Source organism: Arachis stenosperma, chromosome 1, assembly GCF_014773155.1.
Source record: "Arachis stenosperma cultivar V10309 chromosome 1, arast.V10309.gnm1.PFL2, whole genome shotgun sequence".
In the NCBI taxonomy this organism is placed as follows: Eukaryota; Viridiplantae; Streptophyta; class Magnoliopsida; order Fabales; family Fabaceae; genus Arachis; species Arachis stenosperma.
In genome coordinates this window covers 55119327-55146382 of record NC_080377.1, presented here as the reverse complement: position 1 = coordinate 55146382, position 27056 = coordinate 55119327, and the positions used below count along the sequence as shown (strand labels likewise).

General features: G+C 31.2%; 4 protein-coding genes across 7 annotated transcripts; all 4 read left to right on the top strand.

Moving 5' to 3' along the window:
* Window positions 1–6600: 6600 nt before the first annotated feature.
* Window positions 6601–7656, top strand: LOC130979918 (uncharacterized). The gene has a single exon (XM_057903469.1). The coding sequence runs from the start codon at window positions 6601–6603 to the stop codon at window positions 7654–7656; it is 1056 nt and encodes a 351-aa protein (XP_057759452.1).
* Window positions 7657–7680: 24 nt separating this feature from the next.
* Window positions 7681–8687, top strand: LOC130979908 (uncharacterized). The gene is made up of 3 exons (XM_057903457.1): window positions 7681–7978; window positions 8068–8439; window positions 8536–8687. The coding sequence occupies exons 1-3, from the start codon at window positions 7681–7683 to the stop codon at window positions 8685–8687; spliced, it is 822 nt and encodes a 273-aa protein (XP_057759440.1).
* Window positions 8688–9083: 396 nt separating this feature from the next.
* LOC130955142 (J domain-containing protein required for chloroplast accumulation response 1-like) lies at window positions 9084–15822 on the top strand. 4 transcript variants are annotated; one of them, XM_057882169.1, is made up of 6 exons: window positions 9084–9682; window positions 10418–10947; window positions 11066–11109; window positions 11793–11891; window positions 12008–12184; window positions 15058–15822. In XM_057882169.1, exons 1-6 carry the CDS (start codon window positions 9189–9191, stop codon window positions 15097–15099), a joined length of 1386 nt encoding a protein of 461 aa, XP_057738152.1. In that variant the 5' UTR covers window positions 9084–9188; the 3' UTR covers window positions 15100–15822. The 4 variants fall into 4 exon arrangements, with proteins under 4 accessions (XP_057738152.1, XP_057738088.1, XP_057738022.1 ...); XM_057882105.1 differs by having other exon boundaries at window positions 9086–9682; window positions 11051–11109; window positions 11802–11891; XM_057882039.1 differs by having other exon boundaries at window positions 9086–9682; window positions 11051–11109; window positions 11796–11891.
* An 8615-nt stretch (window positions 15823–24437) lies between these two features.
* LOC130979898 (uncharacterized) lies at window positions 24438–24893 on the top strand. The gene has a single exon (XM_057903447.1). It carries the CDS (start codon window positions 24438–24440, stop codon window positions 24891–24893), a length of 456 nt encoding a protein of 151 aa, XP_057759430.1.
* The last annotated feature ends 2163 nt before the right edge of the window (window positions 24894–27056 follow it).

Genomic DNA, 27056 nt, shown 5'->3' with positions numbered 1-27056 from the left:
TCCTTTTCTTGTTCGAAAATTTCAGTAAGGTTGTCTCTGGATTGTTGTATTTTAGCTTCTCTCAGTTTCCTCTTCAAAGTCCTTTCAGGTTCAGGATCAGCTTCAACAAGAATGTCTTTTTCCTTGTTCCTGCTCATATAAAAAGGAAGAGAACAGAAAAGGAAGAGGAATCCTCTATGTCACAGTATAGAGATTCCTTTATGTTAGTAGAAGAAAAAAGGAATAGAAGAAGGAAAAGAGTTAAGAATCCAAACACAAGGGGGAAGATAGGTTCGAATTCTTGAGATGAAGAGAAGTGTTAGTAAATAAATAAATAAATAGAAGAAGATGAGAGGGAGAGAATTTCGAAAATTAATTATGAAAAAGGGTTAGTGATTTTCGAAAATTAAGAGAAGAATTAAAATTAAAATTAAAATTTGAAACAATTAGTTAATTAAAAAAGTTTTGAAAAAGAAGTGAGGATTTTTCAAAAATTAGAGAGGAAAAAGTGGTTAGGTGGTTTTGAAAAAGATAAGAAACAAACAAAAAGTCTATTAGTTAGTTGAAAAAGATTTGAAAATCAATTTTGAAAAGATAAGAAGTTAGAAAAGATTTTTTTGAAATCAAATTTTTGAAAAATATATGATTTAAGAAGAAATGATAAAAAGATATGATTGAAAAGATATGGTTGAAAAAGATTTGATTTTTAAAATTAAAATTAATTACTTGACTAACAAAAAACTAAAAGATATGATTCTAGAATTTAAAGATTGAACCTTTCTTAACAAGAAAGTAACAAACTTCAAATTTTTGAATCAATCACATTAATTGTTAGTAAAGTTTTTGAAAATCATGAACTAAAGATAAGAAAAGATTTTGAAAATAAATTTTAAAAATTTTGAAAATAATAAAAAGAAATGAAAAAAAGATTTGATTTTTGAAAAAGATTTTGAGAAGATAAGATTTTTAAAATTGAAAATTTGACTTGACTTGTAAAAAATAGCTATGTTTTAAAATTTTTTGACTAAGTCAACTCAAATTTTTGAAAATTATGAGCAAAATAAGGAAAAGATATTTTTTGATTTTTGAATTTTTAATGATGAGATAAAAAAACACAAAAATGACTCACAACGTGAAAATTATGAATCAAAACACATGATGCATGCAACAACACTATGAATGTCAAGATGAACACTAAGAACACTTTGAATGTCATGATGAACATCAAGAACATATTTTTGAAAATATTTTCAAGAAAAGAAAACATGCAAGACACCAAACTTAGAAATTTTTCATGCTTAGATACTATGAATGCAAAAATGCATATGAAAAACATCATGCAACACAAAACAAGAAAGTATGAAGATCAAACAAGAAGACTTGTCAAGAACAACTTGAAGATCATGAAGAACACATGCATGAGTTTTCGAAAAATGCATAAATTTTAAAAACATGCAATTGACACAAAACTTACAATTTGACACTAGACTCAAACAAGAAACACAAAAATATTTTTGATTTTATGATTTTGCAAATTTTTTTTGAAGTTTTATAGGAAAAAGAAAATAAGAAATTCAAAATTTTTAATACGAATTTCAGGAATCTTTCAATGTTAGCCTAAAGCTCCGATCCAGGAGTTGGACATGGCTTAATAGCCAGCTAGCTTTAGGATATAAATTAGGCATGCAACGGTTGATACTTCATCCAACTCCATATACATGCCTTTCATGCTGACAAGTGGAAGCCTCAATCCAAAAGAATTTGGACATGGCTTTACAGCCAGCCAAGCTTCAACATGTTACCATGAAACTCTAGAATTCATTCTTAAAAATTTATAATAATTTTTGAAAACAAAAGGAAAAATTTTTTTTGAAAGATTTTTGAAAATTTTTTGAAAATAAAACAAAAAAAAAAATTACCTAATCTAAGGAGCAAGATGAACCGTCAGTTGCCCAAACTCGAACAATCTCCGGCAACGGCGCCAAAAACTTGGTGCGCGTAAATTGTGATCATCAACAATGACTTGGTAGCGCTCTCAAATGTGAATCACAATTTGTCACAACTTCGCACAACTAACCAGCAAGTGCACTGGGTCGTCCAAGTAATACTTTACGTGAGTACGGGTCGATCCCACGGAGATTGTTGGTATGAAGCAAGCTATGGTCATCTTGTAGATTTCAGTTAGGCGGATTCAAATGGTTATGGAGTTTTCGAAAATAATAATAAATAAAGCATAAAATAAAGATAGAAATACTTATGTAAATCATTGGCGGGAATTTCAGATAAGTGTATGGAGATGCTTTATCCCTGTTGAATCTCTACAACATACTGCTTTCTTACTTTCAATCCTTCACACTCCTTTCCATGGCAAGCTGTATGTTGGGCATCACCGTTGTCAATGGCTACATCCCATCCTCTCAGTGAAAATGGTCCAAATGCTCTTGTCATAGCACGGCTAATCATCTGTCAGTTCTTGATCATGTCGGAATAGAATCCATTGATTCTTTTGCGTTTGTCATCACTCCCAACAATCGCGAGTTTGAAGCTCGTCATAGTCATTCAATCCCTGAATCCTACTTGAAATACCACAGACAAGGTTTAGACTTTCCGGATCCTCAATAAATGGCCGCCAATCATTCTAGCCTATACCACAAAGATTCTGACCAAGGAATCCAAGAGATACTCGCTCGTTCTAAGGTAGAATGGAAGTGGTTATCAGTCACGCGTTCATAAGGATGGATGATGATGAGTGTCACGGATCATCACATCCATCAGGTTGAAGTGCAACGAATATCTTAGAACAAGAATAAGCTGAATTGAATAGAAAATAGTAGTACTTTGCATTAAAATTCGAGGTACAGCAGAGCTCTACACCCTTAATCTATGGTGTGTAGAAATTCCACCGTTGAAAATACATAAGTGATGGTCCAAGCATGGCCGAATGGCCAGCCTTCACAAAAGACATATGAATTCGAAAATAGGGAAAAGGACCCTTAATACAATAGTAAAAAGTCCTATTTATACTAGATTAGCTACTAGGGTTTACAGAAATAAGTCTAAATGAAGAAATCCACTTTCGGGGCCCACTTTGGTGTGTGCTTGGGCTGAGCTTGAGCTTTACACGTGCAGAGACTTCTTCTGAAGTTAAACGCCAAGTTGTAACGTGTTTTTGGCATTTAACTCTAGTTTGTGACGTGTTTCTGGCGTTTTACTCCAGAATGCAGCATAGAACTGGCGTTGAACACTAGTTTGCGTCAACTTAACTCGAATAAAGTGTGAACTATTATATATTTCTGAAAAGCTCTGGATGTCTACTTTCCAACGCCGTTGAGAGCGCGCCATTTGGAGTTCTGTAGCTCCAGAAAATCCATTTTGAGTGCAAGGAGGTCAGAATCCAACATCATCAGCAGTCCTTTGTCAGCCTCCTATCAGACTTTTGCTCAAGTCCCTCAATTTCAGCCAGAAAATACCTGAAATCACAAAAAAACACACAAACTCATAGTAAAGTCCAGAAATGTGAATTTTGCATAAAAACTAATAAAAACATCCCTAAAAGTAGCTAGATCCTACTAAAAACTACCTAAAAACAATGTCAAAAAGCGTATAAATTATCCGCTCATCAGCACTCAACCCTTGAAAGAACAATTTTCATATTATGAAAAACCAAACTCCATCAAAATATTAGTCATCAAAAAAGAATGGTTTAAAAAAGATAGAAAAATACTGTATAAAACCATTTTCTCAAACAATTTTCATTATATTCCTATAAACCTACAAAAAACCCAAAAATTTTATAAATTCATATTAGTAGATACAAAATCTGTTGAACTAACCCATTACAAAGATCTTAATACTAAATAACTTGTTTATTTAAAAATAAAAAATTTTAAAATACTATTTTTACAAGACTGGAAATTATCCTCTTATCAGTCTAAGAACTTTTCATTAAAATTTGAACCTCAGAGTTATACTTATTAAGATTATCAAGAAGCATGGAATCATATATTATTATAGTATTGATTATCGTTTCCAAATTGAAATTTAAAAATCAAAAGTAAGAAAAAAGATAATTCATAAATCTTTCTGATCTCAAATAAATTTGAGGATTGTCTCCTTCAAAAGTATCAACCATCCTTTTCCCCACCTGTCCTGTTGGCAACTTTATCTTCTGCCATACACATAAATTCACAGTATTTCTGACATTCTTCTTACTCCCCCATTTTATTTTTTCAAATGTACTTAAAAGTCATAAACCAAATGCAAGAGAAATAGATAATGAACCTTATATGAATTCCTTACACTCCTAAATCCATACACAACTTCTCTACAACAAGCTGAAGGTAAAAGGTAACAGTACCACAACCACTTGGTAGCTTAGCTTCCCCACGCAAAAAGAAAATCACAAAAAGCATAATATAAAGAAAAGAGAAAACATAGCTTCCATGATTATGTCTGTGGGGACTTAGCTTCATCAATTCCAGCCCATGCATTTTCCAGATAAGCAAATCCAGCCGACTCCACCATTTCATATTATCCCCCACTAATCACATTTCCCTTCACTTGTCAGTTGTCACTACTAATCACTAATCACTAATCACTAAGCATTCATTGTCACAGAAAACAAAATTAATTATTCAGCGAACAAACAACAATAATGACCAGATGCATAAAATAATTAACCCTGTTTCGCTTAGTTCATCAAATATCAAATATTTATTGTTTAAAGCACATTCTGTGCACAAATGTTTCTATTAATATAACATTTTTATTAAAACAAGGCTTGTTAACTTATTCCTTTAGAATTAATTGAGTTGAATAAATTGATAATTTATATGCGGAGTTCAATAAATTTTGGATATGGATGATAAAAAAAATTTAAGTGTGTCACAGAGTTAATTATTAAGAACTAATTGAATAATTAATTTTACTTCAGGCTAAAGTGGTCCAAAATTTTTTGATGAACAAAATGATTAAACTTAAAAATTAATTTGAATAAGGATAGGAAAAAAAACGGAATTATGGTTCTAAAAATCGGACCGGACCGGTCGGTTCAACCGAAAAAATTGGGAACCGGTTACCTAGTCGGTCCGGGTAACTTTAAAAACCGAATAACAAAGAACCGGTTAAAAAACCGGTTGAACCGACGGTTAACCGGCAAACCGGAAGAATCGTCCGGTTTTTTGACGGTTCAGTGGTTTGAAAATTCAAAAGTCAAACGACGTCGTTTTGGCTATTTTAAAAAAAAAAAATAGAAACTGGCGGAACCTAACCCTAATCACTAATCATTCAGCATTCAGCAACACCCAAGCTCCCAGCACCCAGCCTCCCCTTTCTTCTCCCCTCACCCACCATTCACCAAGGCCAGCAGCGCCACCGCCCACCAAGCTCCAGAGACCAGATTCCAAAGCACTCCTCAGTCGCCACCCAGCAGCGCTCCTCAGTCGCCACTCGCCACCCAGCATCGCTCCTCAATCGCCACCGAAACTACTACACAGCAGCCGCGACCACCACCGCGTTGAGGCCACTTCCTCGTCGCCGAACCTCGCCCAGCTCGCCGAGCCCGCCTCTCATTCGCCAGTAAGACTGATTTTCTTGTCTTCTTGATTTTGAACATGCTTCCTAGTTCCTACTGAATTCTGAGCTCGCCTGTTCTGTTTGAACATGCTTCCTAGTTCCTCTGTTTTTGCTGCTTCATGAATCTTCAATCTCTTTTTGCTACTTCTGTTTGCTGCTTCATGAATCTTCAATCTGTTTTTGCTACTTCTGTTTGCTGCTTCATGAATCTGTTTTGCTTCAGTGACGAGTATAGGGGTAATTCATGATTCATCCATTGTTTGCTTCTATTTTTTTGCCATTTTGTTCTTATTTCTTCTTGCCTTTGGTGTTTGATTTGGATCTGATGCTTTTCGATTTTTATCCAACTATCTTCCCATCTTTACTGTAACAAATTATGCAGCTCATTCAAAATTTTTCAGATTCTGCCGCAATAGATTTTTGGAGCTTTTTGCACTCTGGCTTTTGTTTTTAATCTTTTTCATATTGTGGCCATTGTTTTTAATCCAGTTTTGTTGCTTCTGTTTGCTGCTTCATGAATCTGTTTTTCAATCTAGTTTTGTTGCTTCTGTTTGCTGGTTCATGAATATTCTCAGTTGATTTCTGTGACTGTCAAGCTGCATGAAGTTGATTTCTTGTCTTTGATTTTCTGTTTGTTATAGATGGAACAATCATAAAGTAACTCACAGCCACAAGATAATGCTGTTCAAAATTCTCAAACTGGTTCATCCAGAAGTAAATCTAATCCAGCTTGGCAGTATTTTACAGTGAAGTATGACAAAAATAACAAGGCTCAATATACATGTATTTTCTGCTTGAATACTTACAATGGAGGGGGGATATATAGAATGAAATATCATCTTGCAAAAATCCCTGGACAAATTAAAGTTTGTAACAAAGTAACTGAAGATGTTGAAATTCAATTCAAAAGGCTTTTGGAGGAAAACAAAAAAAAATAAGGTAGAAAAAAGAAAATTTACATCTGATTGTTCTGATGTGGAAAGTGAAAGAGAAGCGGAAGAAGAGGGTGAAGCGCTTAATCCTATACAACCTCCGGCTCCTGTAACAATGGGAGACAAAGGAAAGAGAAGAGCGATTGCTGCTACTCCAATTGGAAGTTATTTTAAGGAAAGGACTACGCCAGGCTCTCAACCAGCTTTGAAAAGTGTCTTGGCCAGTGAACAAGTTAAACACAAGGTTAAGTTGGGGCTTGCAAGATGGATCATTGATGCACGGATTCCATTCAATGCAATTCAATCGCCTTACTTTCAACCTGCCTTGGACGGCGTTGCTGCAATTGGTCCTGGTTTCAAGGGACCGTCGTATGACGAAATGAGAGTTCATTTGCTGGCCGATCTTAAGAAGGAGTGTCAGTTGCTTGTTGAAGGTTATAGGAGCTCGTGGAAAAGGACTGGTTGTACACTGATGGCAGATGGCTGGACTGATCAAAGGCAGCGTACGTTAATTAATTTTCTCGTTTATTGTCCTGCTGGTATGTCATTTGTTAAGTCTGTTGATGCTTCTGATATGATAAAAACTGCCGATACCTTGTTTAAATTGTTTGCTGAGGTTATTGAGTGGGTTGGGTCTAGTAACATTGTGCATGTGGTTACTGATAATGCTGCGAATTATGTATCTGCTGGAAAACTCATTCATGAAAAGTATCCAAACATTTTTTGGTCTCCTTGTGCTGCTCATTGTATCAATCTTATCTTGAAAGACATAGCAAGTCTTCCTCACATAGCTGACCTTGCCTCTCGTGCTTCAAAAGTGACTGTGTTTGTTTACAATCATATGATTTTCTTGTCATGGCTTAGAAAAAGAAAAGAGTGGAAAGAAATTGTTCGACCAGGAGTAACACGTTTTGCTACTGTTTTCATTACTTTGAAAAGTATATATGATCATAAAGAAGACTTGCAATCATTGGTGATTGACAAATATTTCACTTCTCATAAATTATCCAAGAGTGTCAATGGGAAGATGGTTAGTTCAATTATCTTGGATAGTAAGTTTTGGGAGGATTGTTTTACTACTGTTATGCTTGTTGGTCCTCTAATTAAGTTATTGAGGCTTGTTGATGCTGATGAGAAACCTTCTCTGGGTATTGTGTATGCGGGCATGTAAAGAGCCAAAATTAACATCAAGACAATGTTTAGAAATAGGAAATCTGCATACACACCTTATACAAGTATCTTGAAAATGCGGTGGGATAAGCATTTGAAGCGTGACCTCCATGTAGCAGCATACTTTTTGAATCCAGATTACTTCTATAGTGAGGGGTTTGTTGAGAAGGCAAATATCTTGAGGTCTTTGCTTGATTTATTTGATATTGAAACTCTTTGCGATGACTCGGTTGCCGTAATGCAAGAGATACAGTTGTATCGAGATCGAAAAGGAAGTTTTGGAAGGGAAAATGCATTGAAAGCAATTAAGAGACTTGAACCTGGTAAGTATTTATATTTCTATGTTCAATTTACTTTTAATGTTTTTCAAATATTGAATGAGAATTGATGGTTGAATTTCATATTCTGGTAGGTGAATGGTGGAGGCTACACGGTGGGAGTGCTCCTAACTTGCAAAAAATGGCAATTCGTCTTCTTCATCAAACATCTTCATCATTTGGCTGCGAGAGGAACTGGAGCCTCTTTGAACAAATCCATTCAAAGAGGAGGAACCGATTAGAACATCAAAGGCTAAGTGACATTGTTTATGTCACTTATAATCTACGCCTTCAATCTAGAATGCATCGCAAAAAGAAGAATTATGATCCAATTGACATTCAAAGCATTGACACAGTAGATTTTTGGGTAATGCCGGATGAAGATGATCCTGAATTTACTAATGGAGACATCGAAGGCATTGAAAATTTAATTTATATGGATAATGCTATGCCATCATATCCTAAAGGTGATTGAAATAGCAAAACTTGTTTCATTTTCTCTCAATATCTGATGTAAAGTTGTAACTTTAATTTTTTCTTGGTTTTCTATTTTATTTCATTAGATGGAGGAGATGTGGAACTTGATGTGGATTTTTCTCATGTTGCTGATTCTTCAAATACAGCTTCTTTTGGTGGTACTTCTGATGATGGTGGCTTTGGATTACCTGTTTATGATGGAGATGTTGGAACACTTAATGATAATTATGATTTTTGATGAGTTGCACCTTTGATTAGTTGAAAACTTGCTAGTAATTGTATCCTTTGAATGTAGAACATTATGGGTTTGTCATTATGTACGTTTTATTTTTTGTTTTGTTATAAACTTTGTTGTTTGAATTTTGAAGTTGTTTGTGAACCTCTAATCTTAAGTAATTGATAATATTTAAGTTTTGTAATAATTTTATTTAATATTTAATTAAACCGATTAAATTCCGGTTGAACCCTAATCGAACCAATAAACTAGTGAACCATTAAAACAGTAACCTCACCAGTTTATTCACGGGTCCGGTTCTCGCAACCTTAGAATTAAGCCAATCACAGGCTTCTTTCACATATCCCTTTCTTCTTTAATCATTTTGTTATTTAAATTTTATTCTTTGTTTTATGTTTTCCAAGTTTCAACACTTTATAAGGGCACAAGCTAAACTTTGCTTTTTTCCAGTGAAGAATTCTGGTCACTGAAGAGAAACAACTCACCGGAGAGCCCCGCCGGCAAATGGACGAGTCCTGGAGGATGAGGATGGGATTAACAGCGGGGACCCCTCGCCGGCGGTCCATGGAGGACCGTTCATCTTCTCGCACATGGCGGTCCATCTTCGCCAGCGACAGTGCCTCCGAGAGGGAAACGTTGGACCCCGAAGACTTCGCCGACGTCTTCGGCGGCCCGCCGAGGAGTCTACTTGCGTACAAGCTAGCAAAGACCAGTTCTTTCTATGAGGAGATTTTCCGGCCGTCGGAGTTCGCTTCTCAGGCGCGAGCGAAAGGCGGCAGGAGCTTGCCGGTGTTCCGCATTCCGGCGAATAGCGACGCGTTTTACAGCGGCGTGTTTGTGTCGGACGATGAACGGAGGTCTAGGGATCGGTCCCGGTCGGAATCGATGGCGAAATCAAAGTCGAATTCGTCATCGGCCCTGAGTTCAGAGGACCTGAGCCCTCTCCGGCCGGCGATCGGCGATGATGTGGCATTGTCTTCTTTTGCTTCAAAGCTAAGGTTTTGGAAAGTGAAATCCCGAATTCCTATCTAATCAATTGAGTAAATATCCAAATTGTCTTAAAAAAATTCAAATCAGGCACTTTGCTTTTCCAACAAATTTTGATTGTTTAGAAATGTTTGAAAATTAACAGATTGATGCTCCTTCATTTTTGAAGTAGACTAATTTGTTGTATCGATATTTTTTAATATAATGGTTTTATAATAAAATTTATCATAGATTTATTTGTCTATCACATATATTGAAATTCGAATTGAAATTTATTAGGAACAAATTTAGTGTTTAACTAATTAATGACGGTTTGCAGAAGTTGTGCATTGTCAATTGTGCCCTTTGTGGCTAGCTAAATTTGCAGATGAATTTATACTTTCATATCTAGACACGGGTGGTAGCATCCAGATATATCTAAAATAAATAAAGTAGCTGAAGTTGGAGATATTTTAATAATGATATAGAGTTAGGGCCTGAATTTTGATATATGAATATGATGTATAAAAATAAATGTTAGTAGATTTTGATGTGATCAATTTGAAGACAAGTCTAATTCTTTGGAAAACATATTCTACTGATCTATAACTACGAGCTGGCCTATTTGACAATTTGACATTGACGATGCAAATTATTTATGCTTGATGGGTTTTGTTTTTGCTGAATTTTATTGAGATGCAATTATATACCCCAATATGGTGATCTATATTTGAAATCTGATATTGAAGATGGTTTGATTGTTTCAGGCCAATTAATGTCCCATGTAGATGGAACTCATGCACCATGATGCCTGAGGAACACCTTATTAAACAAGGGAAGCCATTCTTTCAATGCAATGGCCAATCATGTGAAGTTCAATATCAAGATATTGAATGCAAGGGGAATTTCAAGAGTTCCCAGTTTGGATTCTCAAGAAAAGTTTCCTCCCCAGAAACAATTAGTCTTGGATCTAATTCATGTCGAACCATGAAAGTGACTGACGACTTTGAACTTAGTTCCCCATTTTCGGCTGTCTCCGGACTCTCTCAAGAGCCTGATGCGAAATCTTTGGTTCATGATAATGTTCTTCCAGAATTAGTTATAGAGCCTGATGATGATGATGAAGTTATGAGCTCCTATGTCATAGAGGTTAACTCCAGCACCAGAGAGGAACATCGTGGATCAGAAGCCATTGATGAAGCAATTGCTTGGGCTAAAGAGAAGTTCCAATCAAGAAATTCTGATGAAGAATCATGTTGGAGAAACAACGGGAATGAACGATCTACTGTAGTAGAAGGTAATTGTCCTGACTACTAAAATGTCTCTTATAAATCTAATGCTTCATGCATGTAACAGACAAAAGACGACAATTCATATTTGTCTTTGATCCTGTAATCTAGGAAGTCATGCTGCAGGTAAATACCATAATGAAGGGTTCAGAATAGTCAGGTCTCCAAAGGTAATACAATTTATTTAAGAAGCATGATTGTACAAATTACTTGTATACCTACATCATATTAGTGAAACAAATTCTAGGATAGAGGAATACTAGAGGGCCAGCAGAATTTCTTGTGTTTAGCCAGCAGTTAGCCATCATTGTTTAAAAGTCTGGGCTAAAAGTATGTTGTTGGATTACTAGACTAAAAGAATTAGGTTAGTGGCTAAAAGTGATAGCCAAAACCAATAAATTCTGATGGTCCTTGAGCATTTCTCATATTTGGCCTTAGTTGGGTTTTGAAACAGGAGAACAGTCACACTTCATTTCTTGGATTTGTGTCTACATAACAAGACCTTAGTAAACTGTTTTAATTTGAAGCCTGGAACTTTTATCTTTTAAAGGCAGAAACTAGGCAAAAAGTTTGACGACACTTCCCATATTATGAAAAGATCATTTTCAAGATGATAGTGGCAACTGTTCAAGAAAAGAAGTGATACAAATTATTCAACTGTGCATGATTTATGGACAATTAACGCAAATCTATAGTAAGCCAAATTTAAGGCCAAGAATAAAAATGTAATTGGAAATGATTGCAAGTTTAAATGCATTCTAAATTCCATTCTTGAGATTATAATATTTCTTTCTTTTGATTTCTTTTATTATAAAATAAAGATTTGTATTGATTGCAATGCTTTTTTCTATAGAAGCTACAGATAGAAACAGAGAACTTGGATAGAGATGTAAGATTGTGGTCATGTGGCAAGGAAACTGACATCCGGCTACTGCTTTCAACACTACATCATGTAATTTCTGTTATTGATCTCTTATTTCTATGAATTGATTGAATTCTCTTTAGTTTTGTTCGCAGTTGACGCACAAATGACAGGATCATGACAAGGTTGTATGTTTTCATTGCCAGATTCTATGGCAAGAGAGCGGCTGGTATGCCGTTCCCATTATGAGCCTAATACACAGCTCACAAGTGAAGAAGGCATATCAGAGAGCAAGATTGTGCCTCCATCCTGACAAACTTCAGCAAAGAGGAGCAACACTTCTACAAAAGTACATTGCTGAGAAGGCCTTCTCCATTTTGCAGGTATGTAAAATATATACTATTTTTGGATAAGTTTATTCCTGTACGAGATATTATTTATGTGTTTCCTCCTATCAGTTTAAGTTTTTGAAAAAAAGTGGTTTTATGATATAGTTTCATAATTTCTATGACTAGAAGGTCTCGGATTCGTCCTTCATTGAACCTCAAAAAGAATAAAATTTGGGTTAATAATCAAATTAGTCCCTAAAAAATGGCTCGTTTTACAAATTTGTCCTTGAAAGATTTTATTGATCAAATTAGTCATTCAAAGATTATAAATTAATCATTTTTGTCCTTTAGTCACTCAATTAATAGTTTTTGTCAACAATTAATGACATGGAATGTTAACTCACATCATACATGACACCTAGTATATTCAATTAGACGCTAAACAAATATATTTATGAAAATTTATCAATTTAGTGTCGTTAGTTATATTAAGATATATTAATATTAGGGTTTATATAATTGGAAAAATGGACTAAATTGATAGATTTTCATAAACATATCAATTAATAACGTTTTGAGGTAATGACCAAATCAGCACTCGAAAGATTCAAACGCTGACATTTTGGTATCCCACTATTGTTATTGACAAAATGGTCTTGAAAGATTTTAAAATTTGACAAGCGTACCCACGAGTTCGCCGGAGCACATGTCCGGCAAGCACAGTGCTAACATGGCCACTACGTTTTGATGACATGGCAAATACCCTCCCCCACCCTAATTCTTCCTTTCTTCCTTTCCAATGCACTTCTCCTTCTCCTTCTCCTTCCCCCTCCGCAACGCACTCCTCCCTTCCCCTTCCTTAATGCACTCTCCCTCCTCCCCAACCCTAATCCCCCATCCCCAACGCACTTTCCCCCTCTTCAATCCAAAATCCCCCCTTCTGAACACTAATCCCCTTCCCTTACCCCTTTGAATTCTAATCCCCTTACCAACATAGTGTCTCACACTCTCAACTCACTCTCCCTCAAAATAGCAGTGGAGCTCAACCTTCTCAGTCTTACAGAGCCAGTGTCATCGACACTGCACTGTCGCCATCTCGTCATCGGGCCTTGTACGTCCGCCAGTGTCGTCTATCTCCTTCGTAGCATTGCGTTGTCTGTGCGCCTTTCACCACTGTCGCCTTCACTGCTTGTATCTGCTTGCTGCTAGCCCCCAGTCGCTGCCATGCCTCCTCTGTCTGGGTTCCATCTTGGCTCTATCGTGTCATGCCCCCTCTGTGTCTGTGTCTGGTGTTTTTCTTCTATTCTTGCTTTGGTAGTGTCTGTATTAAGTTTTATTTTATTTTGATTATTGTATATGAATTTGTTTGTTTTCTCTGAGTTTTATTGTTATTAATCTTTTTGAATGATAATTTAACCTAAAAATTTGGGACAATTCATGATTTGGGGCAACTCTATTGATGTTGAGGTTGTTGTTGCTGTGAATGGTGGTGTTGAGGGAGGGAAAGGGGAGTGTGCATTGGGAAAGGAGGAGTGGTAAAGATTATTGTTGCTGTTGATATTAAGGCTATTGTTACTGCGAGTGGTGGGGTTGAGAGAGGGAGGTGTAGTGTGCGTTGGAGAGGGAGAATGGTGGATGTTGTTGTTGCTGTTGATGTTAAAGTTGTTATTGCTAAAGTTGTTATTGCTGTGAATGGTGGTGTTGAGGGAGGAAGGGGAAGTGTACGTTAGGGAGGGGGTTGTGATGCGGCGGGGACTACGATGGGGGAGAAGTGTGCGTTGGGGATGGGGGCTGCGACAGGGAGGGAGAGGGAAGGGGAGGGAGTGTGCGTTGGGGAGGGAACTTTGGGGGTGGTTTGCCAACTCACCAAAACACGGTGGCCACATCAGCATTGTGCTTGCTGGAAATTTGCACTGGCGAGCTCGGGGGCACGCTTATCAAATTTTAAAATCTTTTAAGGACCATTTTGTCAATAACAATAGTGAGGTACCAAAATGTCAGCGTTTAAATCTTTCGGATACTGATTTGGTCATTATCTCTAACGTTTTATATCATCAATCGTTGGCGGAAGTTATTAATTGTGTCACGGAAGGACAAAAATGATTAATTTGTAATATTTGAAAGACTATTTTGATTGATAAAATTTTCCAAAGACGAATTTAGAACATGACCCATCTTTCAAGGACTAATTCGACAATTAACTCAATAAAATTTCTATATAAGGCAAAAAAAAAAACAAAGAAAACTATGCAAAACTCATACAAATCCAAAAAAGATTCTTGGTGAGGGACATGTATAAGATATAACCATCTATGTGCTTGTTTCTACTAGTTTAAGCTTTTGTGAGTATTAAACCACTCTTCCACCTTAGCTCATGACAACAATAAAGAAGTCTTGCGGCCCATAGATTCAGCCCAATTGAATACAAAAATTTAGTTACAATTTTAGCTTTTATTATTATATCTTATCTTTATCTTATCTTTATTTGTTCTTATCTTATCTTTATTTGCTTTTTGCCAATGTTCTATATATATTTAGTTTTACCTTCATAATTTACAATTCAATCAATCAACAATCAATCAAAAAATACAAAGCACAATATTTTTCATCTTTTCTTTTCTTTTATTCTTTCATAGTTTTATTAGGGAGAAACGGTTTCATAATATTTCCTATTACTGGAATAGATGATCTCAAGGGAAAGTTTCACGCAATCTTGTCAGGTGTTGATTTTCACCATTGATTAAGAAGGTGAAAACCAAGTATGAGACCTTCAAAGACATCTATTACAATATTAAAATCAAATTAGAGTATGATGTCTTGAGAAGGTTTCAAAGAGATGATCTTTTTGCTTAATTTTTCTAAGAGGCAATAAAATATAGACTAGGATAAATATAAAATCGAAATTCATATCTTCTATGTTGGAACAGGTTGCATGGACTGCGTTCATTTCTCAAGATGTTTCTTTCTAAACGGTGTATGACTCGAATTCCCTATAACTCGGTTTAATTCTGGTTTAAAGCTCGGGGACAAACACCAAGCAAGATCGAATGATGGAAGTGTGTGTGGCCATGCAGCAAATACAGGTTTTAAGTACATGAAATTCGAAAATAGCATCTCCTCTCCTTTGTACAAATAGTTGACTGATGGATGTACCATTTCATTTTTGTTGTATCATAAGTTGTTTAATGCTTTTGTAGATACCAGATTTAGTGTTTGTTTGGGTGAGCTTTAAGAAAAGATCTTTTTTTTAGTTATCTTTTTTTAAAAGATTTTATAGAGAAGTAAAAGTAATTTTTTGTTTGGATATCTCATATAAAAAGGTCTTTTTATTTATCAATTATGTTTGGGTATAACAATATAAAAGTACTTTTTTGTTTATTTATTACATGAAAAAACATCTTTTTTTTAAGGAAAAAAGATCTTTTAAAAAAAGATGTAAATTACAGCTTCTCAAAAAAGATTTTTTTTGATTTTACTAGTGCTTTTACTTTTACTATTAGAAATTTGCCAAACACGTTAAAAAATAAAAAAAGGTCTTTTTTTATTGAAAAAAGATTATTTTTTTTACAAAATAATGGCGCCCAAACATGCACTTAAACCAGCCCAGCCTTTGGAGTATTAGAATTGTTAAATAAATATTGTAGAAAATAGATAGGAGTGAAATAATTATGTGATTAAATTTAAAATTTTAACTTGATGTTATTGAATTTTGTAAATATATAGTAAATTAAGTTTTTAACTTTTTATTGCTTGTTTGGTTCTTGAAATAAATGGTTTTTACTTTTTTGCTGCTCAAATTAGGAGCTAATAATGCTGATTACATATGGAGATATGAATTCAATTACACGTGAACTCCTTGTATTAACATTAAACAGGGAGCTGTGGATGATGATTGAACAAAAATGTCTGGGAGATAATAGAAACTCAATCCCAAATAGTATAAGGTTATTTTATTTTTCATTCCTTAATTACCTAGCACAAAGAAACTATGGCAGGTAATTGGGTAGAAGGAAAAGGTGTCAAATATCAAGGCATGAGTATAAAACTGTTTTGTATTATGTTTTAATACATTATACATAGATAAATAGGTTATTTTGGAAGTAGTTAATAGGATCATATGTTTCGCTTTTTAGTATTTGACTTGTATATGATGAATGCTTCAATTTTTATGTGGGCGGTTTTATGAAATTTTTATTGTTTTTTATTTGTATGAGTTTTTTTTCCTATTCTTTGTTTTACTTTATTTTTGTTTTGTAAAAATTTTTCATTTTTTATTTAGCTTTGTAAAATTTGTAATTGTAATTTTTATGTATTATATTTATTATCAAAATTTTGTATAATATAAATTATGATTCCATTAAAAAGAAAAGTAAATAAAAAATTAAGCATAAGTAACAATAGAGTCGTAAATAATGAAAATTTATAGTCCAAAATAATATTAAATTAAAGATTACTGAGAGTATTAAAAAAATTATAGAACATTTTTTTGTTTGAAATTATAAAATTTGTAGTACTCTCTCATATTTTTATTTTTTATTGTTTATTGTATTTATTTTATTTATATGATAAATATTTTTTATATTTTTTGTGTTCTGACTTTTTATGTAGTAGAAATAACTACATGCAGTAGAAATAATGATATTCTTATATACTAATTTTGTATAAAATATTATTTTTTATGTATTTTATTGGTGTTTTATCTTTTAATTTAATATTTATCTACATTAACATATTAAACTATTAGTTTATTTATATATTTTTATTTAATATAAAATGTATTTTGCTAATTTTTATATGTTATTTTTAATTTAGTAATATATATTAATTTTACTATAAAATCAATTAATAAGATCTATTCAAATATCTAAATTAAAATGATAAGATAATATAAAAAATTATTTAAATTGATGTCTTTTTTTAGTAATTTTTTATCTAAAAGTGATTTTGAGTAGTGTAATCCAAATAATATTTATTTTATTATAATCCATTTTGATATAAAGATGATCAAACATAAATCACGTTAACACAAACTTACTTTTCATCAAAATCAAGTTCGTAAAATCAATTTTTTGCAAACTTTTATTTGTAAACTTTAATCCAAACACACACTTAATTGGCACTGGATTTGATGTTCAACATTTGGACTATCTAATGGTCCATAACAAAATATGTTTTTAAGTTTTTTAATAACGGCTAAATAGTTCTTATTTAATTTTAATTACAAATTAATCCTCTATTATTTAATTATACAATCTATTTTTATTTTATAAATTATTATTTTATCATTCATCTATCATTTCTATTTTATTATATAAAAATCGGATGTCTGCACTTAATGATGGAGCTGACGTGGCATGCTCCGGAGAGTGTTTCCCGATTTAATTATTTTAACTCATTCAATACAATTTATTACTATGACTTAATTATATCAGCTAATTGATTTGATTAGATATTTAAATATTAATATAATTTATTATAATATATATTACTTAATTAATTTTACTACATTAATTATAATTTGTTATATTAGTTAATTAATTTATTCATTTATAAAGTCTGAAATAAAATAAATAATTTGTTGTTTATTCTAATTGAATTCATTAAATTTAATTATACATTATATACGAATTTATAATAATTTATAAATTACTCTAATTTTTAATATTCAATAAAATAATTTGCAAATCACTTTATATTATATATGTATTAACAAAATATTATATATATTTTAATGTGTTAATTAAATATTATATACGCACAAAAAAATAAATACAAAGATGATTTATATAATATTGATAATATTATATTAGCACAGTGATTTTTTTTGTTTTGATATCATATAGTATTGATAATGATAATATTATTATATCGTATTATATAAACTTTCTAATATTAGTATAGAAAATTAGAAAATTATTTCTTATGGCAATCATTCTTAGTGGAATAGTGTGTCCCTTATATAGTATTGATAATTGTTGCTTAATTTAAAGTAATTATATGTTGGTATCTTAAATTTATTTTTCAATAACGACCTAAATAGATAAATCTAATTGAATTGAATGATTATATAAAATATTTTATATTATTAATATACTAAAATTAAATTCAATTTTCGGTACAGAATTTTATAGGTAAATTTTATACAAGATTTAGTTATTTTTTATATTTTTTATTTGTTTTATCTGTGTTACTTTATTTAATTTTAAGTATCGTCATATTTACAATTACCGCCAGTATGATATTTTATAAAATATGAAAATTAATTTTTTTATAATTTAAATATCAACGTTTGAGTTAATTTTAATTTAACTTTTTAAATTAATATTATCTTTCATTTAGATTTTAATTAATTTAAAATACAAAAATACTAATATATTTATTGTCTTTTTAAATAATAATAACTTTAATTTATTTATAGTCTTTTTTTCTTTTTATATTTTGTTTAGCAAAGATAATATATGGATTATGATGGAATTAAAAAATACTCTATGTGATGCATGTTTGGCACTGATAAATTCATATGAAATAAAAAAGAAGAAAACAGAAAGCTAAAGAACACTGAGTTGAATGGTGTAAACAGATTTATTGAAGCCAAGTGTCTTGGGTTCTCATGTCTCATCTCATTTTTCAAAGTTCAAACACATTTTAAATGTATGAATTTTAATTATATTATTTTTCCCTCTTCAATAAATACTACAATCTCTTTCTATTTTTGCTATAGGCTTGTCTTTTATTTAAAAAAAACACAAAAAATGTAAAAAAAATAAAAGATATTAAAATTGTTATTATATTTTAAAAAATTAAATGCTCTTTTAATTAAATATCTATGTAATTTTTATCTAGATAAATAAATTGTATTTTAATATATTGAGTGGTAAATATAAAAAAATATATAATAGATAAGTTAAAATAACGAATAATGAGATATCTATCTATTCTATTTATTCTATTATATAAAAATCGAATTCTTGCACTTAATAATAAAGTTGACATGGCATGTTTCTTAGAATGTTTTCTGATTTATTTCTTTTAACTCATTAAATACAATTCATTACGGTGGATTAATTATATCAACTAATTGAGATATTTAAGTATCACACAATTTAATATTATGTATATCAATTAATTGAATATAATTGTTAGAGTATAATTTGGATCAATTAGATCAATTAGCATTATTTAACATATCTAAATATTTATTATAGAATATTATGTCTTTATTATTTCGATTCTCTTAGCACCTATAAATACCCTTCTATATTGTATCATTTTACACAACTTGAATACACACAAACCTTTTCTCTACTGCTCTCTCTTACCCTTTCTAATAATAATAAGTACAGTTTAATTTAGTTAGAAGTTCATTATTTTATAGTCTTCTATAAAATAATCTTTTTATCACTTTGGATATTTTAACTCTTTTTTCTTTTTTTTTTCTCTTTACATGTAATTTTGTTGTGCATTAACTTTGTTTATTTAATGATGAAATATACTCATGTTAATTCTATCATATAATAGTTTATTTTTCTCCTATATATTTTGATTTGTATAGTTACTATTGATCTTACTGTTTTCGATCTTGCTGCTTTTGTTTTCTTGAATTGTTCTTTATTTTTTTTATGACTTGATAATTAAAAAAAAGGCAAAGAACAGAAAAAAAGATGGCCAAAGACAAAGGTTAGAAGCCTAAAGCAGCAACATCATTCCTCAACATTATTATTAATATGAAATTTATTATTTCTTTTCTAACATTCTTTAATACAAGCTTCGTTTCTTTTTCTTAATTATTATTAATACTTTTATTCTTTTCTTCTCGAATTATAAATCTCCTTATAATAATTTTTTGATCGGATATTTTTTTGGTCTAATAAATTTTTTCCTCTATTTTTTGTCAAAAATAATTTATATTAGAAAAAAAGATAAAAATGAATTTTAAGATTCAAATTTAAATAAGATGTGCAAAGGATAACTATTGAATTCATTTGGTCGATTTAAACACTTTGTATTATCGTCATTGAAAATTTCAAATACTATTATAAAATTCTAAATATTTTTATTTTATTGTTCTTAAATTATATTATACCGTATATTTGAAGAGTTTCATCTTTTTAAAAATAAAGTGTGGCATTATATACTTTTTTAGATACAATAAATGAATAATAAGGTTAAAGTGAGTAACAAAATTGATTATATAATAAAATACAAATTTTTAGAATTTCTAGCACAATTAACAAATTTTTAGTTTCAAAATAAATGTTTACTCTATTTTTTATCTTTTATTTGATTTTTTATAATTTTTATTTTTTTAATTAATTATGATTGTAATAACTCATCATAAATTTTTGTTTTGTAAAAAATATTTATCAATCATAAAACACAGAAGACTCCAAAAAATTTAAAAAATATTGATTAATCACAAAATAAAAAAATTATGAATTGTGCTTTAATTATGTTGTAAAATACAAATTTGGACTATTTAAAATTAGTTTTTTACTATTAATGTTAACTTCAATCATAATAAGGTAAAAAATAAAAATTGTATATAATAATTTAATTTTATTATTTATACAACCAAAATTATTCTTTAATATATTATATCCTATTTATTTTTATTCATTGATAATCTTTAGTTATCTATTTTCAATAAAAATTTGAATTGATTAAATAGATTATTTTTCAATTAGTAATATAATTATTGTGATATTTACTTTATTCAGTAATCTTTTTTAATTTATTTAATCTGATTAATTATCTCTTTCTTATTTTATGCTAATTTAACTAATTAAAGTTAATAAATTTTAGTTATTTTAATTCTTGTAACTTTTTATTATAATAATGTATTTCTATTAATGTATTAATATAATTTTAATATTTATATGTCATTAATAATAATAATCTCATTTTAAAGTGATGTTTTATTCCCAATATATATATATACATAAAATTTATTAAATTATTTCTCTTCCATCTAATAATTGTGTTTCTCTTCTATTTATATTTCTTTCTTTCAATATTTTATTGGTTCTTATTTTTCTAAATTTTATTTTAATTTATGTATTTGTTCTTATTATACCTAATTTTTTTTATTTATGTGTAATATACATTCTTATATATGTTATAGAAATATGATTCGATTCCATTAACTTGCCAAATTTTTTTGAAAAATCTAAAGCTAAAGCACAAAAATATATTTATAGATATTTTACTTTAATTTTTTAATAACTAAAAAATATAATATTTTTTGTCATATTTGTTGGAATTCTAAGTTAAATATGAATATTAATTTTTGAAATAGAATAAATATATTTTAAATTTTTTGCATCTAAAAATAATATTCTATCAATGTTAGAATTATTTAGATGGATAAGTAATAGTGAATATAGAATTATTTAAGATGGATAGAGCTAAGTACATCTTTTTATTGAAAATACGAATTTAAAAATATTATATTCAATTCTCAATAGTCAACCTCTTATTGAACCATTGTATTTTCAAAAGATTTTTGAAAAAATGAAATAGTTTTAGGTGTATAATTTTTGTAAAAATTTAATTAATTTAAGATATTTATTATCGTTGATTAAAAAAGTAAATTGAAATGACAATTTTATATTTCTATACTCTTAAAATATTGTTTATTTATTTTTCTTGCATTCTTTATCATCTAATGATCACATTAATATAATTTAATTCAATAAAATTATTTATTATCATTTGATTGAATAAAATTTATATTTTAGCTAAAAATTTTAGGATTTCTGAGCCTCAAGATCATCCATGTTAAATCATTAAAAAATATAACTATGAGCGCAGAAGCGTCTCTTCATTCGAGACTATGATTGAGATCATAGAGCTTGGCTCTTGTGATTCTTTGATTTTTGTCAACCAAAACCTGCCTTTTGTATTTTTGATAGGGCTGAATCACAATTTACTGTGAAAAACGAGCTACGAAGGCGAGTTTGATGTGTTGGAGACAAATTTCTAAAGTTATTATTTATATTTGAGTGTGACACTCATTAAATCCTAAAACTCAAATAAAATAGTATCTATGATTTTAATCTCATTTATCCAAATCAAAAGTAATAATGACTTATTTAATTTAACATTTATGACAATAAATGACATCACCGTTATATAAGTCATTTAATGTGAAATTACTTAATTTACGATTATAATTAATATATGTATTATCTATAAATATATTAAAAAATAATAATTTTCTAACAATCTTCTACTTGGGTTATAAATATATATTTTTCTGAGATAACCTCTTATAAATTTTACGCGTAAATCTGAATGTTATTTCTCTTATTACTTTAATAATTTGGTCTATCTCATATATTAGTTATGAAATTACCGAAGCTTTTATCACATTAGTGTCACAACAAAACTACGATGATCCCGTACTAAAATACTCAACCACATAGATCAAATTTGGATGAGAAAATTCAGAAATTACATGCAAAAATGATCTCATGCATGTCTAAGTTGAAACTGCAACGGCAACGTCCGGACTCATAGCGAAGGCGACTAAGTAATGTGTCTGTGGAAGAAGAAGAGAAGAACTTAACAAACTCACAATGAGAGAGAGAAAGAGAGAGAGAGAGAGAGAGGGAAATTTATCTAGAGAAAAGAAACTCAACAGGAGAATGGTGGCGACGGGCTCAACAACGACGGTAATGGGATGAGCAGCGATGATGACATAAGCTGTGAACAGTGACGGACCTAGAAAAATTTAGTAATGGAGACAAAAATATAATAAAATTTAGGTATAGTTATTTTCTTTTGCTTCCCATGATATTCAACAAGTTAAGGACTACTCCGTCATGAATTTGAATTCCATTTAAGAATCTACAATTAGCCGACAACGAGTTGCTATACATACGACACAAAATTATTCGAACCCTCAATACTTATTTAAGCGGACGACTAAATTGATCACTTGATCAATCTAAATTGGTTTAGATATATTCAAAATTTAAAATTAGAACCATCTAATACATATTGATAAGAACTAGAAATATACACACAATTATTATTATAATATTTAAAATAATAAAAATATAATTTCATACACATAGTATAATATTTAAAATAACAGAAAAATATTTATAAGGACTTTTTAATTTTTAACATGATTAAATATTATTTTTTTATATATATTTTTAAACAATTATTTTACTTAATTGTCAAATCTACTTATTATAATTTTTATAATATAAATAAATTTTTTAACCAAAATAATTATAGTATATTAATATATAGATAATATATTTTTTATCTTAAACAATCTTTAAAAAATCACTAATAATTTAAATTGTATTTAATTAGAAAACTAAGTTTTAATTTAATTATTAATTAATTAACTAATATAATATAATTAATTATCACTAATTTTTGAGTGTATTTATTTATTTTTCATACTAAATCAAATTTAACAATATAATTATTATTATGTGTTAAGTTTAACAAAATATTTTTAACATAAAATACAAAAGAACTATTTATATTTTATTTTGAGACAAATATAATATAATAAGTGGTATATATGTATATAAGTATTACCTTTTAAAAAAAATTGTGGGGGCAAATGCCCCCTCTATATTAAACGTGGGTCCATCTCTGGCTGTGAAGGAAGATGGAAGTTGGAATAGGTAAGCGGTGATGGACTCAGCAACAACATGACGGGAGTTATGCAGTTTTTTTATGAAGAAGTCGAGAAGAAGAAGATTTTAGGTGAGGATGACTGAGTTTATCTTGCATGGCTATAGAGTATAGACTGAAGCTATGAATCATGTGTGATGTGAGGCAAATCCTAATTCCTAAAAAGTGTTTATATGTATATATTTGGGGCGAGTACACCCTAAACCCGACCATACCCTGTCTTGAGCAAAATCTGCCCCAACTCGGGTCAAGTTATTACCCTTTTCATTCGGGTATGGATGGGTCGGGTACCCGCGTATTCGAAAACTCCTGCCAAGTCTAACCATGTATTGATACTCCATTTATTAAAGGTTTATCGCTAGCCAATAGATTGCTATATACACAAGGCGAGATTCTAACTCCTAATAGTTGTTTAAGCGGACGAGTGAAATTTATATATTGATACTCCTATTAGTATATTCTATTTAAAATTTATGTAGTTATCTCATTTTATACCAATAAATAAATAGAATGAGTGCAAATCAAATTAGTTTGCTTCGATTTACATAGTTATATGGCAAAACGACACATTTATGTAAGCTTTTCGAATTTAGGACATTGGTGTAATATTGGAAGCTATTTATTTTTTTCATTGGACATTTTTAAGATGTCAGATATATTTACGAACAGTAAGATAGATGAGCAATACCAGGAGGACGATGACATTAACCAACAAGAAGAGCTAGTATGTGACCAAGATATGATGGATGAACAGTATGAATCTGAACAAGATTTCGGAGATGAATTTTCTGAGGGAGTGTATTTTTTTGAAATTGATCCATCAGAGGATACCCATGAAGCTGCTTATGCGGCTGACTCCGTGCAAGACATTACAAATTTGAATTTCACTAAAAATTGTGTCGTTAAAATTGGTAAATATCACTTTTCTACTTTGCAGCTTGCATTTGATTTTTATTTGAAAAACTCAAACTCTAAGGGCTTTAGTGCAAGGAAGAGTAAAACTTTCAAGAATAGTATTGGCGAAGTTTACAAACAAAAGTTTGTATCTCATCGGCGAGGGTTCAAGGAGGAGAAGTATTACATGATGAAAAATAGGAAGTAGGAGCCTAGATTGGGAAGAAGAACTGGATGTGAAGCTCGAATGGATGTTAAATTTGTACTTAAAACTCGAAGGTGGCATATTTTTTATTTCTCTTATGAACACAACCATGATCTATTGGATACACAATTCAGTGCTATGTTGCATGCCCATAGAAAAATATCAAAGGCAGATATTATGTGAATGATGAACATGCTAAAGTCCGGGATTGACATTTCACAGATATTTGGTCTTCTAGCTAGTCAAGCAGGTGGGTATGAATTTTTTGGCTACGGTCCCAGAGATATGTACAATAATATTACTCGGCAAAGGCGTCAAGTTCCTGGTGATGTAACACGAGTGTTGAAGAAGTTGGAGGATATGCGGTTGAAGGATCCACAATTATATTTCAAGGTATGTCATGATTCAAGAGGTTTGTTACGTAACTTGTTCTGGTTTGATGGGATTAGCCAATTAGACTACCAAATCTTTGGGGATGTTATTGCTTTTGATGCCACGTACAAAAAAAAAAAAAAAGTATGGTTGTCCATTAGTCCTATTCAGCAGGGTTAACCACCACTACCAAACAATTGTTTTTGCTACTACGTTAATTATGGATGAAACTACTGATACATATATTAGGCTTCTGTGTCAGCTCATATTTGCAATGAAGGGTAAGACCCCGACCTTAATTACAACTGATGGGGCTGATGAATCCATATTTGACGATAAATTTTGGATTGGTTTGAGTGGATTTCACCATATAAACCCACATTTATTCACCTAAATAGCGTGATTTTGTGTTTTCTCTCTAAACTGTGCCTAATTGTGAAAACTTGCTATTTTGTGCTTATTTTCTCTCTAACTGATGGTTTTGATGAGTGATTTCAGGTGTAATAGATTGGAATGGCCTGATAAGAGTGGAAGAGAAGCATGCAATTGGGAGAAAACATGAAGAAAACAAAAGATAAACACATAGCCATGTGTGTGTACGCACAACTCTTTGTGTGTACGCACAGGATGAAAATTAGCAAGTGTGTGTACGCACACATCTGTGCGTATGCACCGGTACCAGTGGTGGACGAAATTGTGATTTATTCTTTTCTTACTCGAAACAATCCCCGGTAATGGCTCCAAAAACTTGGTGCTCAATATCACGGTGTCTAAAATTCAATTCACAACTCCGTTCAACTTAACTAGCAAGTGCACTGGGTCGTCCAAGTAATAAACCTTACGTGAGTAAGGGTCGATCCCACGGAGATTGTTGGTATGAAGCAAGCTATGGTCACCTTGTAAATCTCAGTTAGGAAGATTAAATTGGTTTATGATGAGTTCGAAAACTAATAATAAAAAGAAAATAAAAAAGGATAGAAATACTTATGTAAATCAATAGTGGGAATTTCAAATAGGCGTATGGAGATGCTGTGTTCCTTTTGAATCTCTACTTTCTTATTGCATTCATCCAATCCTTCTTACTCCTTTCCATGGCAAGCTGTATGTAGGGCATCACCGTTGTCAATGGCTACATCCCATCCTCTCAGTGAAAATGGTCCTATGCTCTGTCACGGCACGGCTAATCATCTGTCGGTTCTCAATCAGGTTGGAATAGAATCCCTTGATTCTTTTGCGCTTGTCATCACGCCCAGCCTTCAGGAGTTTGAAGCTCGTCACAGTCATTCAATCCCAGAATCCTACTCGGAATACCATAGACAAGGTTTAGACTTTCCGGATCCTCATGAATGCCGCCATCTATCTAACTTATACCACGAAGATTCTGTTGGGGAATCTAAGAGATATGCGCCCGGCCTAAGGTAGAACGGAAGTGGTTGTCAATCACGCGCGTTCATAGGTGAGAATGATGATGAGTGTCACGGATCATCACATTCATCAAAGTGTTGTGCAACGTATATCTTGGAATAAGAATAAAAGAGAATTGAATAGAAAGTAATAATAATTGTATTGAAACTTGAGGTATAGCAGAGCTCCACACCCTTAATCTATGGTGTGCAGAAACTCCACCGTTGAAAATACATAAGTGAAAGGTTCAGGCATGGCCGAATGGCCAGCCCCCAAAACGTGATCAATAGTCTCCTAAGATGAAGAATAAAACAAAACTGAGACCAAAGATGAAACGTGGTCAAAAGATGACTAATACATTAGTAAAAAGTCTTAATTATACTAAACTAG